This window comes from Aquila chrysaetos, chromosome 1 (genome assembly GCF_900496995.4).
Source record: "Aquila chrysaetos chrysaetos chromosome 1, bAquChr1.4, whole genome shotgun sequence".
In the NCBI taxonomy this organism is placed as follows: Eukaryota; Metazoa; Chordata; class Aves; order Accipitriformes; family Accipitridae; genus Aquila; species Aquila chrysaetos.
In genome coordinates this window covers 57,396,905-57,417,331 of record NC_044004.1, presented here as the reverse complement: position 1 = coordinate 57,417,331, position 20,427 = coordinate 57,396,905, and the positions used below count along the sequence as shown (strand labels likewise).

Below are 20,427 nucleotides of genomic sequence, written 5' to 3'. Positions count from 1 at the left end.
CTAGATTACATGTGATTTAGATTATACATGAGGTTTTAGGCTTTTATAATCTTGTTTTTTCTTAATCATAGAATCATTTAGGTTGGAAAAGACTCTTAAGGTCATCAAGTCCAACCGTAAACATAACACTGTCAAGTCCACCACTAAACCATGTCACTAAGTGCCACATCTACGCATCTTCAAAATAGCTCCAGGGATGGCGACTCAACCACTTCCCTGGGCAGCCTGTTCCACTGCTTGACAACCCTTTCAGTGAAGAAATTTTTCCTGATATCCAATCTAAAACCTCCCCTGGTGCAATAATACTATCTGTTGGAGCATCCCACCATTTGGGAGTAATTTGAAATCAACTGAAAAATGCATAAACAGGTAGAGATAAATACCCCAAACAAATGAATGAACCCCTAGAGTGCCCCTTGTCCTGCCTCTGCCAGGTGTGGATTTGTGGCTGTTACTCAAGCAGTGAGGAAATTCCAACACTGAATATGCCATGTTTATCTGTGTCCACAAACACCAGTAGGAAACCAGCCATGATGCTCTACACCCTCTTCCTGCCCATAAAAATGCCTCCCTCCTTCACTGTAAACATGGATTTTATTGAGCAGTAGCCTGGGCTAGGTAGCTAGTGTCCCAACCCATTAGAAGCAAGAGTCAAAGCAGAGCTAGGAATATATGTGATGTCTAGATCTCCTGTTTTGAAGTCCCTAGTGATGCACTTCATTTGAGCGTGATGCTTGAGTCACGGAAGATGGAGGTGGGCTAAACCTGTGTGGGTGTGTGGGCCTGCTTCATTGAAAAGTTTGGGTTCTCCTGGTATGTCAGTCGATGCGTATTTCAGCAGCTTAGAAATTCAATGCAACTTCCTCTGTTTCTCATAACACAGTTTTAGATTTAAGTTCCTCAGGCTAGCAGTTTCCCTGGCCCTGTAAGCCTCAGGGTTGTCTGGTTCCCCTGAGGCTCTTGACCTGTGGCTGGTACCACGGGCCACGTTTCACTGTGCTGGCTTTGTTGTTAGTGACAGGGAAAGACAAGTTTCTGCCAAGACAGACTTAGAGTGCATTAAATAAATATAAATTTTATTAAAAACACCCACATCTCAGCGTTATCAGGAATGATATAATAATAAACAGCTTTCAAATAACCTGCATTACATTACAATACTTACAGTATTTATAACCATCCTCGGATTCTTTTTATAGACATACCAAACATTTCATGAAAATGAATGAAACTAAAGTTAAAAAAAAAAATGTAGAACATAAGCATAGAAAATGCACACAGAAGTTCATTACCTTAGTGTCAAACTGCTAAAGTTTCCTACACAAGTTAACCACTAGCTTTAGAAGTGAACTTTATACCACTGTGCGTCAATCAAGATGAAAAATTCATTCAAGTAAAGTTGACACCACTCAGAAGCATCTTCAAGTATGGCTATAGTCAACCTGATAATCCTATACAAGCAATTTTATGTCTGCTTTGTCATTCGTTCCAACTGAGGCAGGGTTCTGTACACCAAAAATTACAGTTTGGGTATTTACAATACAAAACTGATTCACCAACTAAGCTTCCTGCTCCTGCTGCCAGCAGTTTGGCAAATGACGGTGCACGGCATTTTAACCAAACATCTACTATGGATTACATGAATAATATAGGACTTTAAAAAAAAAAATCACCAAAAGATGAAGATTTATAATGATTTAATTAATCTGACATATAACCATAATTTTTTTTTTTTTTTTTAAAAAGGCGAAACTTTTGTTTCAATGCAGTGGGTAAAGTCACAGACTGAGAATTAAAAAACAAAATTGCCATAATAAATATTTGACCATTAAACCCAAAGGCCTCCTTTGATTTTCTCAAGTTAGGTTGTGATTCTGTTAGATAAAATTTCTTCCGACCAAACTTAATCTTACAGTATATTGCACAAGATATATCTGGGACATGGAGGTTTGCATGTTTAGGGAAGCCCTTGTACAGACTGTACCTTTCTATATTTTATTTTATTCATTACAGTATCCAAGAAGCCTTGTTTAGAGAGTGACTTGAACAACTCTAGCAAACAGTCACTTGCCAAACCCCTGCCTTACATTTTTCCCTTTAATCAGCTCAGTGCATTCTACTTTCTTTTTGTTTATTCGTTTGAAACAGGCAAAACATTCTAAATCTCTTAAACACTTTCATTACAATAAAAAGAGCTAACAAATTTACAAAATTAGTTTTAGTTACATCAATACATGTACAAGAAAAATTAGAGAAGGGATTCAAAAGAAAAGCATTAAATCCCTGAAAAAAAAAACCAAACCAAAACAAAAAACCCAAGAATAATATATTTAACCTACAACAGCTTTACATACACACAGGTGACACGTTGGCATAGGAGAACATGAGCTGAAATATCCCTGAATTTTTAGAACCAAAAAAAAAAAAAAAAAAAAAAGTTGAAGTTCAAGTTATACTTGCTAAAATGTCAAGTATTGAGAGTTTTTTTTTGTTTTGTTTTTTTTTTTGTTTGTTTTTTTCAAAGGCTATTGGGGGAAAAAGATGGTATACAATATATAAACTTTCACACTCAGTTCAATATCCTATTGCCAAACTAGTGTTGAGGTATATGACAAGTAGGAACATCACTCAAACCTTTTAATGTATTTTTAGCTCACATTATGATATATTTGTAGCAGGCTGAGTAGCACCATGATGTGAATTCAGCTCAAAACCCAAATATATATAGATTTAATATTTTTACAGTACTAAAATACTAAAGCATTGCGTTTAAAAAAAGTTTTGTTTACAATTTAATTTACTATACAACTCTCCTGCTTTTTTTTTTAATAGAAATTAATGATTTAAAACCACCACAGCAAGCCAGCTGCCTATTTTTTTTTTTTTTCTATTTAATCAACGGAATCACACAGAACTAACCCTGTTTCATTCATCTTGTGTAGGCATCGGTCTGCTCAATCTTCCTGGAAAAGAGGACACTTGCACCGAGAAATGACTTACACCACAATGTACATAATTATCAACACAAAAGCAATCTGCCATTCAATGTTTGAAGAGCATACAGATCTTTAAAAACAGCAGAAGCCCAAGCTAACTAGTTGTAGTCTGTCGCATGCTGCTAATTATTACCTGTGGTTAATATAAAATTCTTTCCTTAAAACTGTACATATTTGAGCAATGAACTTGTCATAATAATTGTAGAAAACAGTTTACAGTATAGCTGTGTGAGATGAGCACCAGAAAAACATGTGTTTTGTGTACTAAAGTATTCCCTTATATCCAGTAAGTCCCATTATTACCATAACTGACTGTATTAAAAATGGATATGTAGCCCACTAGCAGATGCATGGCTAAAACAAAAGTATTTAAAAGCTTTTTTAGTTTAAAAAAATTATCTTTGCATTTTAAAATCAAAGTAAACTCTTTTTTTTTTTTTTTTTAATGTCTTAGTACCTTAGCATTGTTCAAGTTGCCAAGCTTAGGTAGACAAAGTGCTTTTGAAACACTATTTAAAAAAAAATATCTCTCTATATATTTTATTGTCCTTTTCTAGGACTTGACTGGATGAGCAAAATCCAGAGGTCTTTGTAATTCCCATATGTTAAAAAGTAAGCTTATTTTAACACCAGGTAAATTCAATACATACATGAATGAAAAGGGTCCTCCCTGTTGTTGAAGAACACTTGACTACATCATTGACATTTTGTTATAAAGGCATTAACTGTTCGACTGTTAAAATAAAGACACCATTCTCTTAGATAGCACCATGGTTTTAGAATATCCAAACAAATTCAGTGTTTTGCTGTCTATTCATTATGTTTTATACTTATCTACTTTGTTAAATAAAATCAATAGACTAATAAGATTACAGTAAAAACTGCATGTTAAAAAGCCATAATTCCAGTATTTCAGTACATCATAGATTCAGCACCAGATGTTATTTTAAGATTCCTGCAGTTGTAATACTACAGTATTATTTTTTAGGGTTTTTTTTTTGCTCCTGTTCCATGACTATGCAAACTTGATGACATTAAAAGTGGCCACAGATGTGCAAAAATGTAAGAAAAAAAAAATCCATTTGCAGATTATCTCTTTCAGTAATGGAGCCAGTGTTTTCAAATGTAAATTGTGAAACGCTTCTTTGTTTTGTTTTTGTTTTTGCATAGGATGCTTTGGTCTTGTTTCCTACGTGCCATCTGTGACCACTTAAAAATCAGTGGAAAATAAGTGCGCTAGTGAGATTACCTCTTTTTGCTGGTGTGCTGAGGTTTTTTCCACTGATGAATTTCCTAAAAACACTGTTTCTTCTCCACCCTTGCCTTCCCCAAAACCTAAAGAAGAACTACCCTACTGACAAGGTGTTTTTTCAAATGAGGTAACCAACAAAGATGTGAAGTTAGATATATCGGTTGTAAGGCCCTGTAACCCGTGTAAAGGCATATGGAGATGTAGTTACTGTGGAGTCTGTGGTGACCGACAGTGTCCTTTGTGCAAGAGACTTGATGAAGCGCACGTACGTTGGCTCAGAGGGTTCGTGTGGCTCAGCAGGCTCCCGCTTTGCTTTTTTGCCGTAAGATTTCTGAGGCACATAGTCTGGACCGTACTTTTCACATTCCTCTTCCTTCTCTCTTGCCTTCTCAGCCATCTTTGCCTCCCACAGAGCCAGACCATGTTTTGGCTCATTCATACTCTTGTGCTGGTAAAAGACAAGCGATATTCTGGTGGGATGGTTCCTGTTGGGATTTTTTAAGGGAGTTGTTGCGTGGAGCTCACGTTTTGCGCACTCTATGAGAATTGACCCATGAGATGGAGCAACTGCCACTCCTCCAATTTCTGGATCCAGAAAGCTCTGCTCACTATCTGACCAGACTTCATCGGGATCCTCTGCTTTTTCTGGATTCAGCACATCAGTTTTATCTAAACCACCCTGGGGAGTAGTCCTATCATGGTTTTGACCTGGAAGCATGTTAGACAAACCATTAACTGCATGTGAAATCATTTCACTATCCTTATTTTGGAGATGCAATGAATTAGGAGGACCACTAAACATACTCAGAGAAGAATGGTAGTCGTGTGCTAAATGTGGAGGGGGTTGCATGTGATGATGTTCACTGTTTTTACTCATGGAGGCATAATCCATGCTTGGATTACTCAGATTAGATTTTAACCTTGAGGCAACCTCCATAAAATGGCCATCAGCCTCATGGGTGGAGTAAGAGGAAAAAGACCCTACGTGGTGTACGTTTGGTCTAATGGTGCAATTACTGAAGGAGTCTACCTGCATATTTTGGTTTCCATAATTCAAGTACTTGGGACCAAAACTCTGGCTATTCCCAAACCTATGCTGGTATAATGTTTGAATGGGTGGTAGACTTAGTTTAGACATATGGTCTTGGCTCTGGCAACTATACAAGTCCATGTGCTGATGCTGGGAAGGGTAAGAGCCCAAGTAAGAGGAGCAGTTGTCCATAGGTATGTTTCCATTGCATTGGTAGGGTGGATATTGGTTATTTTGACTTAATGATCCTGAATAAGGGTTCATGGGACTGGAAGAATTCAAATAAGACCCCACAGGCTGTGATGAGGTTGTATAGAGGTTCATGGGACTGGACCCTCCATAGGGATCTGAAGTGTATGAAGAGCTTGGATAAGCATTGGCTGGATTAGGCAACCTTACATAGAGATTTGCAGAACCTGAACCCGAGTAAGAGTTAATAGGATTTGACTGAGCGTTGTTAGGGAGAGTGCGCTGTGGATGTTGCTGCTGATGTTGCTGTTGTGTGGCTGGTCCTGAAAGACGTAAAAGATCTGTAGATGTGAAAATAAAAAAAAAACATACAACAAACAAGCTTTTTTTTTAAAAGAAAAAACCAACAAACTACATACTTTATAGACTTTTCATGATACCTATCTATGAAATTTCTAAGAAAAGTGTATCATATGATATGTTAACAGAGGCTCCCTTTCTCGTATCTCAAATACCAACCATCCTGTAAGAAGCTGAATAAATACTAAGGCTACTCATCCTTTTTGGCGTGTAGCCAGTGAGATCAGATGCTAGTGGCAACGGGGAAAAAGAGGACAGTGCAATCTGTTCAGTCACATGCACAAAATCCAAAGAGTTGAATCATCATTTAAGTAGCCCATGAAATGGAGCATCAAAGTGCTCCCAAACAGCCGTGCACAAGGTGACCTTCTTCTCCCCAAGAATAAATAATTCTTCTCATCTGTATTATATGACTGTCTCAAAAAAATATCCCTAGCTTTATGTAAAAAACTAACGGTGACATTCACTGAGAGAACAGTTCAGTAACAAGTGAGATTAACTGAAGACATAAGAGCAAAAACATTATTCATTAAAGTGAAATGGCATCATTTAATGGTTACAACCCTAGCCTGGGTCATGGGACAGCTGACTTCTATTCATAGGTATTTCAGTGACCTTCTGAGTGGCCTTGGACATATTGCTTTTTTCCTCTCTGAGAAAAAGCTGCTGTAACAATAAAATAGTCATGATGAACTGCTTTGCTCAGGACTCTCAAATCTACTGATGAGGACTGCCAGGGATTGTTAAGTGGATTTTTAAACTCATACGCCACCATGGAGAAACCTGCTCTGCTTTTGGTCTTGAAGCAGAGAGTATAAATAGTAGTAAAGAGGTTAGGCTTGAATCCCCTCAAATTAGGAGGTTCTCTGTAACAGTGGCAGACAGTGAGTGATGTGTAGGTCATTCTTTCTTTGGCAGCAGCATCACACACTTCTCTTCAAGGCTTCTGGCATTACTAGTCTTTTAAAGGTAATTTACAATACACTGGATGGCAAGCAGAGTTTGCAAAAGTACCAGATTTCTACAGGTGTTAACTATCCAACAATAAAGGATTTCTCATACACCTTTTTTTTTTTTTGCTTCTCCAGAGTCAACCACAATTTGGAACTCTAGTATTTATAAATACACAATATTGATATTTACTTTCAAGAGTTCTCTTTCCTTTTTACTTTAAAATGTTCTTGGGCTGAGAATAATGGTTTTCTTGAGACTCATTATAAATAGCCCTGATTTCTAGGAAGCTTACCACTGTTGATAAAGATCCCGATCAGATTCATGTGTTTACCTGCTAGCTGCTTTGCATGACCTGCCGCCTCAGAGTTGCCTTGCTTGTTGCGTGCTGCAGCAGACTTATCTCTTTCAGCTTTGCTAGACCCATTCTCCAAGGAGGAAAGCTTTTCTGCAGCTGCCTTCTTTGCTTCTAGCTTCCTTTGCCGACACGTCTTAACAGGCTCTGCTAACATCCTTACTTTTCGGCGAAAGGAGGTAAGGACCTGGATGCTGCCATTCCTCTTCTTCTCCTCCTGGCCTTCAGTGCTTCCAAACTCATCCACATCAGAGACTTTGTATAATGGGAGCACGTGGAGCTGCTCATCTTCTGGTGTTTGGCCAATTTCACGATTGTCTTCTCTAGTTAGTGTGCAAACCTGTCGGAAAGGTGTGTTAGAGTAACTCTCTCAAACCAGTCTGAGAAGAGGAGATCTGGAATACTAGCCTCTGCATTTTACCTTGCCCTGCCACTGTTGGCGTTGGCATCTGGCAAGCTATTTGTAAGTTTCTGTGCGATTTATGCATATCACAACAAGCCTGCCATTTCATTTCTTCCATTGCTCTGTTGGACAGTGTTAATAGAAACTGAAGGTATATATATCTATTTCTTGTACTTGTGCTGAAATGAACAGCATAGTTAGGGATTACCCTAATGTGAAATAAACTATGTGATCCATTGTACCGTGGCCAGAGAGCTAAAACAGTAGAACCTGGGACTTTGTACTCACCTGAAGATTTTTTCAGTGTAATACATTAGCTAGCTACCTATTAGAAATAGTGTGCAATATAACATACTGCCATTGTATTTCACACCCCCTTACAATGGCAACTTCCAGGACTTTGCAAAGGAGCAAGTCACTGTAACGTTAATAACAAGATTTAAGGAAGTTACTGTTGTGTCACGCAGCATGCTCATTGTGTTAGCTCCAGCTAAAACAGGTATTGCAAGCATCTCAGTGGAAAAAGATGCTGATACAGACATATTCTGTAGCAAAATCATTGCATCAGCCAGTTTTAGGAAGAAAGCTCAGCTAGAAATATATATTGTATTGGTGGTGGTTGACTTGTCAATTAAGTCAGACCCTGGGAACAGGAAAAATTTAGTTGGTATTATAAACGTAGATACTGTCTTTAGTTGTACTTAAGAGAGGCACTGTGAATCTAGGTAGTTGCTTCAAATTACAACCATGATGATTATTCAAGATGGAAGATTATTCTTTCTCATGTTTACGCCAACTGTTTTGTCACAGAGAGAGTAGGCAGGGGACAGAAATAATCCAATACATGTTGAAAACCAGCTTGCTTTTCTGGTATCTTCTACAGAACCTTCGCTGTACATGCTAGAGATCAGAACTGAAGAGAGTAAAGGGTGCATGTACAATACAAAGGATGTCAAGGATTGCAGACTTTCTGCTCATCCCATGCAGGAATGAAATCCACAACTTCCAAAACTCTATCCCAGAAAGAAGTGCTTTGTTTCCATTTTTACTTTATTAGAAGATATAATCCAAAGTTGCTAGGAAAAAAAGTGTTTCAAGAGGAATATATAAACCATTTTGTTCCAGGAACATTGAAACAGGCATTTCAGCCCTGCTGGGACCTTCCTTCCTTTGCCTCCATGGTTTCTCTTTTACCAGTTCTATACTAAACCTTTCTTTAATACACCATAAGTCTCATTCATTTGAATGAAAAATTGTGTAGGGGGTAATAAGTTAGCTCAATTACTGCTTAAAGTTTCTTTTTTTAGCAATCTGCATTATGCAAGTACAAATTTAAACAGTCAGGAGATAATGAATTAAATATATGAAATTAGTGCTGGAGTAAGGCGGCTATATGGATCACGGACTTACCAGTGTACTCCCGTTCTGCATATTGTGCAAGTCTCTGTGAGCATGAGCGCAAAAATCCAGGCAGGCAGTGACCCCTGAGAATGGGCGACCTTCTTTTAAACCCAGACGACACTCAGGTGCTCTGTGTTCATACTCGATCTGGAAAGAGATGACAGGTATCACTGCAACTGAGCTGGATGCTCCAGTACACAGGATTAGCACTGAATGCTCCGCTGTGACAACATGCAAGCCTCCTAACATCTTGGAGGTGGCAACATACAGATATTGAAGGCAAATAAAATCAAGCAATTTGATGGCAATTTCGTATCCATACTTCGTTCCTTGCTGCTTTGTTCCCTGTTACTTTCTGTCTCTGGTGTGATTGTGAAATTGGCCAATAATACTTTTCCTTCCGTATTACTTTTGATTCTCTGCCAGTGGTTGGTGTTTTTACGTGACAAATGCAGTGCATGGTTTCAGCATCTGGCACTGTAAGAGTGATATGTTTGTGTAGACTGGAAATATACCATGCTATTGAGGGAAAATGGCTTTAGAAAACTGACTTCAGAATGACTTCATGAAAAAATAATAATTTGCTTTTTGATTTGTAATATTTTGGCACGCTCAATGTGTATTTCATTAGCTTAAGTACAACTCTGACCCCTGACCAAAAAGAGAGATAATTCAGTCAAGACAGTACTTTCTACCCATGCACTCATTATTAACGAGCTTTACAAAGAGCTGATAATGCAACAATAAACCTTACACAAGAAGAAAGGATTTTGCAGTGGAAGATCAAGCCTTAGACAAATGACAGTTTCATATTTTATTTAGAAAATTAAAAATGAAACCATGTTTGTAAAATACTTTGCTGAAATTCCTGAACCTTTCAAGTGAATGCAAAAAAATCTACGCTTAATGGAACTCAGTGGATTCCATTTTAAGTTGAGGTGAAATTAGAAGGTTTGCTAAGTCTTGATCCAAGATCACTAAAAAGATGTCTAGTTTGCTCGCAGACCTTTATTTTTAAAATTTGGAATATTTACTTCCCTGGAATCTGAAAATAAAAGCAGAACAAAACTTGAAACATGTAAACTTCTTTGGAATTAAATGAGAGAGGTCTGAAACGTTAGCCAGACTATAATCGTCTGTTTAAAGTACACTGGTGCAACTGTTCTCTGAGATGATCTGTTGGGTCCAATTAGAAAAACAGACCATTTCCAATTCTAGATTTTAATCCAGTAGCAATCCAGACTTGGATTAGAATAAATCTGGGAATTTGGAATTTCTTTTCAGGATTCAAAGGGGGATTGGTTTTAGGGCTTTTTGCTTTTAGAAGCTTTTACAATACCATACAAATTAGGCCTCGATCATGTCTCTTTAAAGCCACTGACAGTAACTTGATCAGGGTTTCCCCACAAATACAAGGTTTGCATGAAACTCCTGAAACCGGCCAAGCTATACACACGCCTTATTATGCAAGGTAAAAATTGAAACTTGTAAAAGCACGTATTGTCAACAAGTGTCAGGCAGGACCATGGCTTACATGGAGAAAAGTTCTTTTGTGAATTTTTGTGGGAAAAGAAAAGCAGCCCAAGCAAAGAACAATTTTATTGTTCACCACCCCCTCATTTTTTCTTCTTCCTCCTCCTTTCTTCTCCTGCAGAATGTCTCTCAGATATTTGGACAGATAACCACAGCTAGTGGGCACACGGCCACAGTTTCCTCCATAATAAGTCTCCAAACATTATCTGATCAGGTAAGTGAAATTGGGTAAGTCTGTACTGAATCTGCCTACCCTGTCTAGTTTCTACTAAATATGCAGTAAAGGAGCAAGTGTTACAGCAAATAAAAATGGACAGTTTTGTGTTAGTTTACTGTTTCCATTACAGTTGAAAATCTGCTTTGTGCTGGTTGCTACAGCATAATGCTGTCAACAGGAAGGAAAGAAGATGTCATAGTTTGCAATGATGCTGATAGTTTGGAGACTGTAAGTTCTGTGAATGTTTGTAATGGTAGTGAACCTGAGCAACAAAAATGAAGGCCAACAGTTATGCGTTTGCAAGGGGTATGTTGTCAAATTTTGATGCAAATATCTGAAAGACGTTTGGTAAAGGAATGCAGATGAGAGACAGCCACACTGGTAACCCCATAGAAGCTTCAAATGTGCTAGTATCTGTGAACACTGCTTCACAGAAAATGCACGCACACAATCCCCTTGTGCAAGAGGGCTGGTGCAGGTACTTGTGTGCATATGCAGGGCTGAGTGGGTTCAAATATGAAATTTTGCTTTAAAAGCATGTTTGTAATGGCTACTTTGGTGAAAACTAAATTCATCTGCCACTTGAGAGAGCAGAACTGAAACTGTGGCTTCAGGACTCGAGTGCAATATGATACACTGCCTTCTAGCACTGTTGCCAATCTCACACCATCTTCATGGCTGTTCTGCTAGTTGGCCTGGTGAATCATGCTAAATCTAGAAATTTGTGTGTAGAGCTGAAGAGTTCTGCTCAAGTGTGAAGTAATTTTATTGTGTTGATGTAGGTGAAAAGATTAGTTCCATTTAGTGGACCAAATTCTGCTAGCTTTACTTTTCAAAGCATTTTAAGTGGAATTGTTCATTTCCATTCATCTTTACCCTGATGTAAAAGGAATGCTGGCACAAAATGTACATAATGGTTTGGTGCAAGGTTGAAGCATTGGGAAGTGTGGTAAAAATCAGGTTATTTGGATGACTGCTCCAGTTCCTTTTTTCCCCAGCATACCTGGTTGTTATATGCATCAGGTGCAAGCTTCTTGTAGGTAGGTGCCATCAGGGTTGACAGATTCTGCAAATTGGATTCTAGTTTTTCTTCCTGTTAGGAGATGAAATAGAGTTCAATGACATTTCCATACTGTATGTATGGGATCTAAGAAGTTAGGGTCTTTACACAGTTACGTTTACACTGATAGTTGTGTAAAGGCCTAGACCGTTATTCTTGTTTAGACAGTAACTGTTGTGAATCTCCTTTTAATTTTATTGTTTCACAGACTTTAAAGTAATGAAGTAGTAAAGTAATGTAGTGTGAGCCTTGCAAGAGGACATCACATACTAGAATCTTAATTTGGTTTATATTAAGAAGAATCACATTCTTCAACATGGAGATGTTTTAGATCCAAGTGTGGTGATCCTCATTATTTTCCCCATTGGAGTTTTGGGAAAATAACACTCTTCAGAAAGCATGAGAGAAGTATTATCAGAATGGTCCATCAAGTAAATCTGGCTAATTCAAGGGTTTTGCACGTTGCAAGGGCAGCACTTCAACACACTGAAATATCTTTTCATGCAGCAATTTAAAATTATTTAAATACTTCAGACTTCAAAAAGTTCCCAATTCTTAAGCAATGAAGAATTGTGGATGTGTCTAGTAGTTGGTGATACAGAGGTAGGAATGACCACACTTCTTTTTTTCTATAAGAAGAGGTACATACTCTCAAAATGAAGGGCGCTCTAAAAATGAAGTACTCTAATAACATACTCCAGAGTTGTTCCCCATCCTCTCAGGATGAGAATCCCAAATTCAAAACCTTCTTTATATGAGGCCCTTATTTTTAATTTCAAGTGCATAAGAACAGTGGCATACTGGAGTGGTATACCTGTTTTGAGGAGTCTGTATATTTTAGGAATGTGTGAAATGCTGTGAAAAACCTGTTTGAGACAGACATGTGTTTGGTGCATTAAGGATTTGTATCTCCTGCTATGGGACTATATCCTAATTTGGGACTCCAAAATGATATTATGAAATTGTCAAAAATACTTTGCTGTGATGTTGTGGCTGCTGCCAGAACTTGGAGCTTTTGTATGGCCCGTAGGTTACCATTTGTAAGTGTTACTTCTAGTTTTTATTGGTGAGGATCCTATTTGTGTTGTCTATAAACTGTCTATGCTATGGGACCTAGCCCCTGCTCTGCATGTATGATTTGGCTGCCTCTGACTTTGTGTGGGAACAAGACTGGAGGGTAACACCATCTTCCCTGCCTAGCTCTGGCTTCCATGGGAAGTAAACCCAAAAATGCAAGTTGGAAGAGTGCCCTGGTGGGCTCTGGCCAGGTATCCAGCTTAGAAAATTTAGGGGGGTTAGGATTGCAGGCTATGATAAAGAAGGCTTTGTGCCACAGAATGATCAGAGGAGAGCTATTCCGTAATTCTTGGGGCTGTAGAAGAGCAGTGGGGAGGAAAAACTGTGTGTTAATTATGATATTCTAAATAGTGTGCTATTCTCAGCACAGGCCATAGGATGCAGAAGTACCTGGCGCTCTGATCATGTGAAAGAAATGCTTGGATTTGTTGCAAAATACCAGAATACAGTGAAAGCTGTGGACCTATGCGTCAGTACGCAAACAAGGGACTAAATTTGCATGTGCTTGCCACAAAACAGACTGGGCCATTGGAGCCTCCCAGGCACATGACTAGCTGGAGGTGTCCAGCAGTCACTGCAGTCATAACTTCAGAGGTATCTTGTGCGCAGGCTAAGGTCAATGGGTTTTTTATTACTCTGACTTGTTTTAAACAGTTGCCAGTTTGCTGTAACACAGAGCCCAGTCTGGAAACATTCAGTGGGGCAGGACTGTATGTAGAATGAGTCTTCCTATCCTCTTCTTCCTATTGTCATCTCAGAGTTTCATCAAGTTTGTCTCCATGCAGTCTGCTCTGGTTCCCAGTTACAATGTTACGTGCCTTCAGTTGGTAAACCTTCCACTCTGCCAGTGGGGAATGCCCACTTGCAGGCCTAATACAGCAACAATTATTCAGGCCATGCCCTCTCCTCTAATTGTGAAAGCCTGCAAACGTGGCTTCAAGTCTCAAGGCTTTTACCAGCTGTCAGAATTTGGACAGTCAATTCAGCTGGCTCAGTGACCAGAATCAATCAGTTTTGACTGGCAGTTATTTAATTACCCTACATGTATGCCATTCAGGCAGGGCTCTTGTCCCTGGTCTCTTGTACTGTATCTCTATTTGCAGAGTGACAGAAAACATTTCCTTGCAAATAAGGCTCATTTTAGAAATGGACACCAACCTCTTTTGGGTCATCCCCCATCAGCTTAAACTTTCTTGGAATCTTGCTTCTGGCAAACTTACAACCATTGTAGTACATGCTCCAGGAGCAACCAAAGGAAAATGAAGCACCACAAGTTTCAGGGTCCAGCCCTTGACACGCGCAAGTCCGTCTGAAAAATAAGAGAATATGGCTGTTAGCAGCAGGCGGGTCACCTCGGGGCACTCCCACAGTAGGCATCGGCATTCTGCCAGCGCTCTGGGGAATCACTGGTCTTGGATCGTCTTCCATCAGTAAATAATAAAGAAATGAAAGAGGGAGGCATACATGTTATAACAGAAGAATTTATCGGACTGAATGATTTCATGGTTGCAAAACAAGGACTGTGGGGTTTCTACGCTTCTGTGAGAAACCTGGCTTTGCCTGAAAGAGGGTATGTTTGCGTGGTGCCTTATTAAGTAGTGATATTCATGGTACCTGGAAGGGGCATATGCTGACGGCACTGCAAGAATGTGGGAGCCCTCTGACAGCGGCTAAGCAATAATTCCTGAAATATGACTCTACCCATGAAGCCAAAGTAACATACAGTGATAGCTATGTTAATTTTGGTCTAAATGTTCTTTGCTACGAGAAGGACATGGCAAAACGATGTAGTGCAATTTCTTTAGATTCAGGATAGCTTCTGTAGGCTTACAGTATGATTTAGTGCATCTAGTTTTTATTCACGGTTGAGGTATCTGCTGTCCCAGGCCCTACCGAGATCCTTTCCTTTAAATATACTGAGATGCTTCACAACTCTGGGAAGATGTTTTTCCCTGATTTATCATTTACTTGACTTTTCTCACAAGGTTTGTTGGTTTTCAAATGGCCTGAAATAGCTGGAAAGGTGTCCTGGTTTCAGCTGGGATAGAGTTAATTGTCTTCCTAGTAGCTGGTATAGTGCTGTGTTTTTGAGTTAGGTATGAGAAGAATGTTGATAACACTGATGTTTTCAGTTGTTGCTAATGAATGTTTAGTCTAAAGTCAAAGATTTTTCAGCTTCTGGTGCCCAGCCAGCAAGAAGGCTGGAGGGGCACAAGAAGTTGGGAGCGGACACAGCCAGGGCAGCTGACCCAAACGGGCCAAAGGGATATTCCATACCATGTGATGTCATGCCTAGTATATAAACTGGGGGGAGTGGGGGGTGGGGGGCTCGCCACTCGGGGACTAACTGGGCATCAGTCAGCAGGTGGTGAGCAATTGCATTGTGCATCCCTTGTATATTCCAATCCTTTTATTATTACTGTTGTCATTTTATTAGTGTTATCATTATCATTATTAGTTTCTTCTTTTCTGTTCTATTAAACCATTCTTATCTCAACCCATGAGTTTTACTTCTTTTCCCAATTCTCTCCCCCATCCCACTGGATGGGGGGGGGGAAGTGAGTGAGCAGCTGCGTGGTGCTTGGTTGCTGGCTGGGGTTAAACCATGACAAAAGGTTATGCATATTTCAGGGTAATAGCACAAGTGGAGGTGCCAGCTCCGAGGCTGAAGGTGGGGTTGCAAGTTTGGCAAGCATACCCTTTGTTCCACTTACTCTTCGTTCAGGGCGCACCGCCGGTTCGTGAGCGTGCCGTACTTCCTTAGGGTGTCGGTGAGTTCGGAGTAGAGCTTGTCGGCTAGGCTTGTTGGGATTCCCTCCCAGACCAGGATGAGAATCACAATCACGGCTGTCTCACATGTGTGGCCTGCTCGCTCGCGCACCAAGCAGAGTAGCTTTTCCTCCTGACTGCTTCTGCGGACTACCTGCATCCACAGCAACACACACCCCCGGAGCCCCAACACAAACAATGCGTTTCTTAATGTAAAGAGCAAGAGAAGAGGAAACCTCAGCATTTGTGCGTGTGTGTGAGTGTTACATCTACTTCTGTCTTCCTCTCTGTTTGTGGCAACTCAGTCCATTTTTCTCATTTAGTGATATGGGCGAGGGCTACCCTTTCTGTTTAATGAAGCTGACTCTAAGAGGCTAAGCTTGACTGATGTCATGGAAGGCAATGGTGGTGGAAACCAGCTTTGTAAAGGTATCCCCCATGCTCTGATTCAGCAGGAATCTTCTGAATTGGCGCTATGGTACAAGTGGCCCAGTTTGATTAGTGGGCAAAAGGAAGTGAGCAGTGAGATGCCTCCCTGCACAGAGCTGGATGGTGGACACGTGCGCTTAGGGCAGGAGCCACGTGGGGAAAGGCAGGCAGCTAAGGGACTAAATAACTGGACATGGGAGCTCTCTCCCCTTCCCTCCCAAACTTAAGCAGCTAAACTTGTAATCGGCCTCTCAGTTTTGTGACCTGCCCTTACTACATACAGACATTACAGTGATGAGAGGAAACCAATAGATGTTCTTGCTTCTCAGTGCTTGTGCTCCTGTGGGTATTTCTGAAAAAAAGGTGCAGTCTGGCATGCATAAGGACTATAATCATATATCAGTTTTTCCTCATCCTATCTTTCCCCAGCCTACCCAAACCACTCAGTAATTTGTGCCAAAGTATGACAGTGTTTGCTAAGAGGGTGTCCTAATGCCTCTCTTGAACTGGGAGTGCAATTTAAAAACATCACAGTGGTGTACTTACTGGACTTACTTGTAAGCTAAAATTAAACAGCAGTGAGAATGTCTGGTGGTGTGAATCTTAAATGCAAGCGAAACTGCCTTCTTTCTCAGGTTTTCATACCTTTAAAACAAATTTTATCCTTGCTAGTCTCTGTGCAACAAGTAAATGGAGTGTGAGAGACAGCGGTAGGAGCAGGCTACAGGCGTCCTGTGGTACTGCTGCCTTTGAGCTATTTTAAGTTTCAGAGTGTCAACTAACAGAAGGACATGTCACTGCTGCCTGCTTATATGAACCATCATACTGAACTAGATTAGTCTTAACATTTGTGTACATCACTTACCCATTTAGCAATTGGACATCCTTGAGAACTTTTGCCTTCTTTCCCAGTGTAGACAACCCTCTCAATCCTTATAGCTTTACCCTTCTGTCCAAATCTTAAACAAACAAAAATATGTACAATAAGCAGATTCATTTGGTTCTGCATGAACACTGAAAAGATGGAGCACATTTGCCAGTCTTATCTTAAAAAATAAATACTATGAATTAGAGGGAGGGATGGGCAATGCAGTTTATCTTGCTGATTCTATTATAGTGGTGGATTGATATGTTAAGAGAGGCAAATGTCTCTAATACATCACGGATGAGTAAAAATTATCCATATCACATTAATATTCCCAAACCTTTTAACTGTTTCTGTAGAGGACTTGTTATAGATGACATTTTGAAAAGTGGACTTGAAGTCTCTCTATTTTGGGGAGAAATTTTATATTTTTCTTTCATTTCTGGGTTAAACTTAAAGTTATTACTCTGAAATGTATATAATTAAGTTGTCATGGAACAGCTGGCATGCAGTAGTCACTCTATTAATTTTCTGTGCTTGTTTCTGGCTTAGATACAGTGTGAATCAGTTAAGTCATGATTAATTTGCATCATATCTATTTCCTTTACTTTATCATCCGCTCATAAATTGTTACTTATTTACTTCTGCCTGACTTCTATACTGAATTAGGATGACAAGATGCCCTCAAATGATGCTGTCTGTGTGTGTCTTTTTGCGACCAAGGTGGGCAAGCTCAGCTCTTGCTGAAGCATTTAATCAAGGTGATTATGCCATCAAGGCAGAATCTAGCCCCACATACAAGTAGTGCTGTTACTGAGAGCAAATGGGATCCACTTTCCATGTCCTCTGATGGACCAGGTGGAAATGTGCGGCAAATGCTAAGGGAAGCAAATCTTGAATCAATAAAAAGCATCAGACCTGTTAAGCCACTTCCAGGTGTGTTTTCTGGCCAGGCCTCTCACTGGGCTGCTGCACTGGGGCGTGCCCACCTGCTGAGCCCTAGAGCACACCAGGTCTCTGGTGAAGCCGTGTGTTAGAAACCTCAGTGTCTGCAACGTTACAGATCCAGCTACCTTGTTGACTTGGCTGCACTTCAGGGACTGGGCAAATTGTGCTTCCATCACCCGTTTCTTGAATTCTGCCACTCTCATTGGTGCTACTTTTTTTTTTTCTTTTAAAATAACCAAGTATGGGGACTAAATCACAATCTCCTTGTTCTTTGCCTATTACCTATAGAGCAATCAAGATAGTTCCTTCCTGTTATGCAGCCATTTAATGATGCGTTGAGAACTTTTGACCTTTCATCCCTCTTGTTTTTGTACTAAAATCTTGGGGACATATTTAAGAGCAAATATTTGTATTTAAACTTCTGTCCTGTAAAGGAAATGATTTTAGATGTGATCTCATTGTGAAATTTCAGTGTCACAGGAAATTATACAAGTAAAATCACTTGTACTACACATGTTCTGCAGGCAACTGTTAGGTCACTTTTTCCTACTTAGGCTTGGATGTTAGTAGACATTTGTTTCTTTAATTAACTACATCAAAAAAAAATTAAATCTTAACATTCTATATTAATTTGCTAATCTGGACTGCAGGACAACTGTGCGGATGCCGCTATAGAAATACGTTGTACATTGCACACTGGAAATGAAATGGACTTTGTCTCAAATCTTTTCAACTGTCACAAAGGAATTTGTGCCTGATGTTTGTCATGCTTGCTTTCAGGGCAAAGCTGATTGGCTTTAAAACCAGAGCAAAACTCACTGAGCATGAAGTAGGGACTGGGAGAAGGAAGAGGTAAAATGTATGTATCCGCCATGGATTCTGCACAAAATTTGTTACGGTATAGCTAAAATATTAACTGCAAGTCTAAGTCTAAATCCAAATCCTGCTTTGTTTGGCAGTGCTGCTACCTTAAAAGTCAATGCATATTCATGGAAAGCCAGTTTAAAAGTGCTTCAGTTGTGATTAGTGTCACCAACTGCACACATGTGCTTGAGAGTATATAGTTAAGTGCTTTTTTTACTTAGGGATACAAAATTAACTAACGAGGAGGAGTTCCGGAGTTCTTCAGTCAGGGAATTGCACAGTGCATACCATATGAACAGTTGAAAACTAGCCATTGTTCAAGTGGCTGCTGCTATACTCTGCTGAACCTGGCTGAGTAGATGCATGTTATCTATAATCTCTCAGGATTTCCTTCTGCCAACATGAAATGAAATTAAATGCAAAAAAAAAAAAAAAAAAAAAAAAAAAAAAAAAAAAAAGGTGAGGTCAATATTAAGGATGAAAAATTACATTCCAAGGTAAAGAAATGAAAAAAGTTTCATCTCTAATAATTGACATCATGACATGAATGACCTTCCTCCTTTATTTACTATTTGTAAATACTATGAGTCAATGAGAGATCTGGAGATAAATTGTAAGAAGCTTCTCAGGAGGGTCAGTGTTCACTCCCCCTTTGCAGGAAGCAGCTGATTTATGTAGCTTACATACATTTGAGCTGCTCACAAAGCTGAAAACAAGTATTGGGGCAAGCCCTGCACAGGACTCACAGGGAAGGAGGTGCTAAGAAAGAGAAAGGACCTTAGGACTTAGAGGTAATCTGAAGGGTTTAATATGCCTTAAGTGGCCCATGGTCATGCAGTGATGAGCACAAGCTAACAGACCTTGCTAAGAAACAGCACTCCTTACCTCAGACACAGCACTGCAATAATGCCCATTTGCTTTTGATTCTGCAACTACCTGGAGCTGCTTTGCAGTTCTGGAGTCCAGATTTTTAAGGTATTAACAAACCAAATTCCCATCTGTCTCTGACTTACTGGGGAGCTTTTTGTTTGCTTGTTTGTTCAGAGGGGAACTGAATTCTCAGATACCTCTAAAAATCTGGTCATTAATGCCTATGCACGCCAAAAGCTACAAGTAATGCAGAATTCACAGTGCAGAAGTCACTTTTGTGACAATTTTTAATTTAAATACCTTAGAAAGGCTGGTGGGTTTTGCACTTACACTTATTTTTAAATAGCACAGATCATGTATCCATTCTGTGCCATTCAAAATTCCTGGTTTGGTTGGCTTTGATGTAATAAATATATATCATGGGATGCAACACGATACAGGGATTGTCAACAATCAAGATAAGGCTGGGTTTGTGCAATACTCCAAGGAAGGGGGATGTTTTTTCACAAAACTAATTATTGATTCTTGGGCTGAAATCCTATCCAACAACTTTGTGGCACTCCTCTGGACGTGACCGAATTAGATTTAGCCCTTTAGGGTTGTACTATACACTTAGTAATTTGGGAGGGGGGAGCTAATTTTGGAGTTTGGTATTCTGCTCTTCATCTTCCTTCTACCTAGCATTCTCCTGCCCAGAGGGAACACCAGGTCCATGCCTGCTTTTGCAGCCATTGCCAACCGTCTTGCTTGGCAGGCTGGTGAATACTTGTTCCTGCTTGGGTTTGCTGGCATCTGTCTCAAAGTGTGCAGCCTGTGCCAGGCAACAGACTATTAGCCCTGTCAAATATTGTGACTCTC

At 39.7% G+C, this 20,427-nt stretch overlaps 1 protein-coding gene across 1 annotated transcript in view; it reads right to left on the bottom strand.

The window, feature by feature from the left end:
* Nucleotides 1-1,055: 1,055 nt before the first annotated feature.
* TET2 (tet methylcytosine dioxygenase 2) overlaps nt 1,056-20,427 on the bottom strand; it is a 75,545-nt gene continuing 56,173 nt past the window's right edge. The window contains exons 4-10 of the mRNA XM_030019199.2: nt 16,888-16,981; nt 15,539-15,747; nt 13,983-14,133; nt 11,691-11,780; nt 8,947-9,084; nt 7,113-7,473; nt 1,056-5,808 (exon numbers count right to left, since the gene is read on the bottom strand). Coding sequence (XP_029875059.1) covers nt 4,397-5,808; nt 7,113-7,473; nt 8,947-9,084; nt 11,691-11,780; nt 13,983-14,133; nt 15,539-15,747; nt 16,888-16,981 — 2,455 coding nt within the window. The 3' untranslated portion in view covers nt 1,056-4,396. The remainder of the gene's footprint in view (nt 5,809-7,112; nt 7,474-8,946; nt 9,085-11,690; nt 11,781-13,982; nt 14,134-15,538; nt 15,748-16,887; nt 16,982-20,427) is intronic.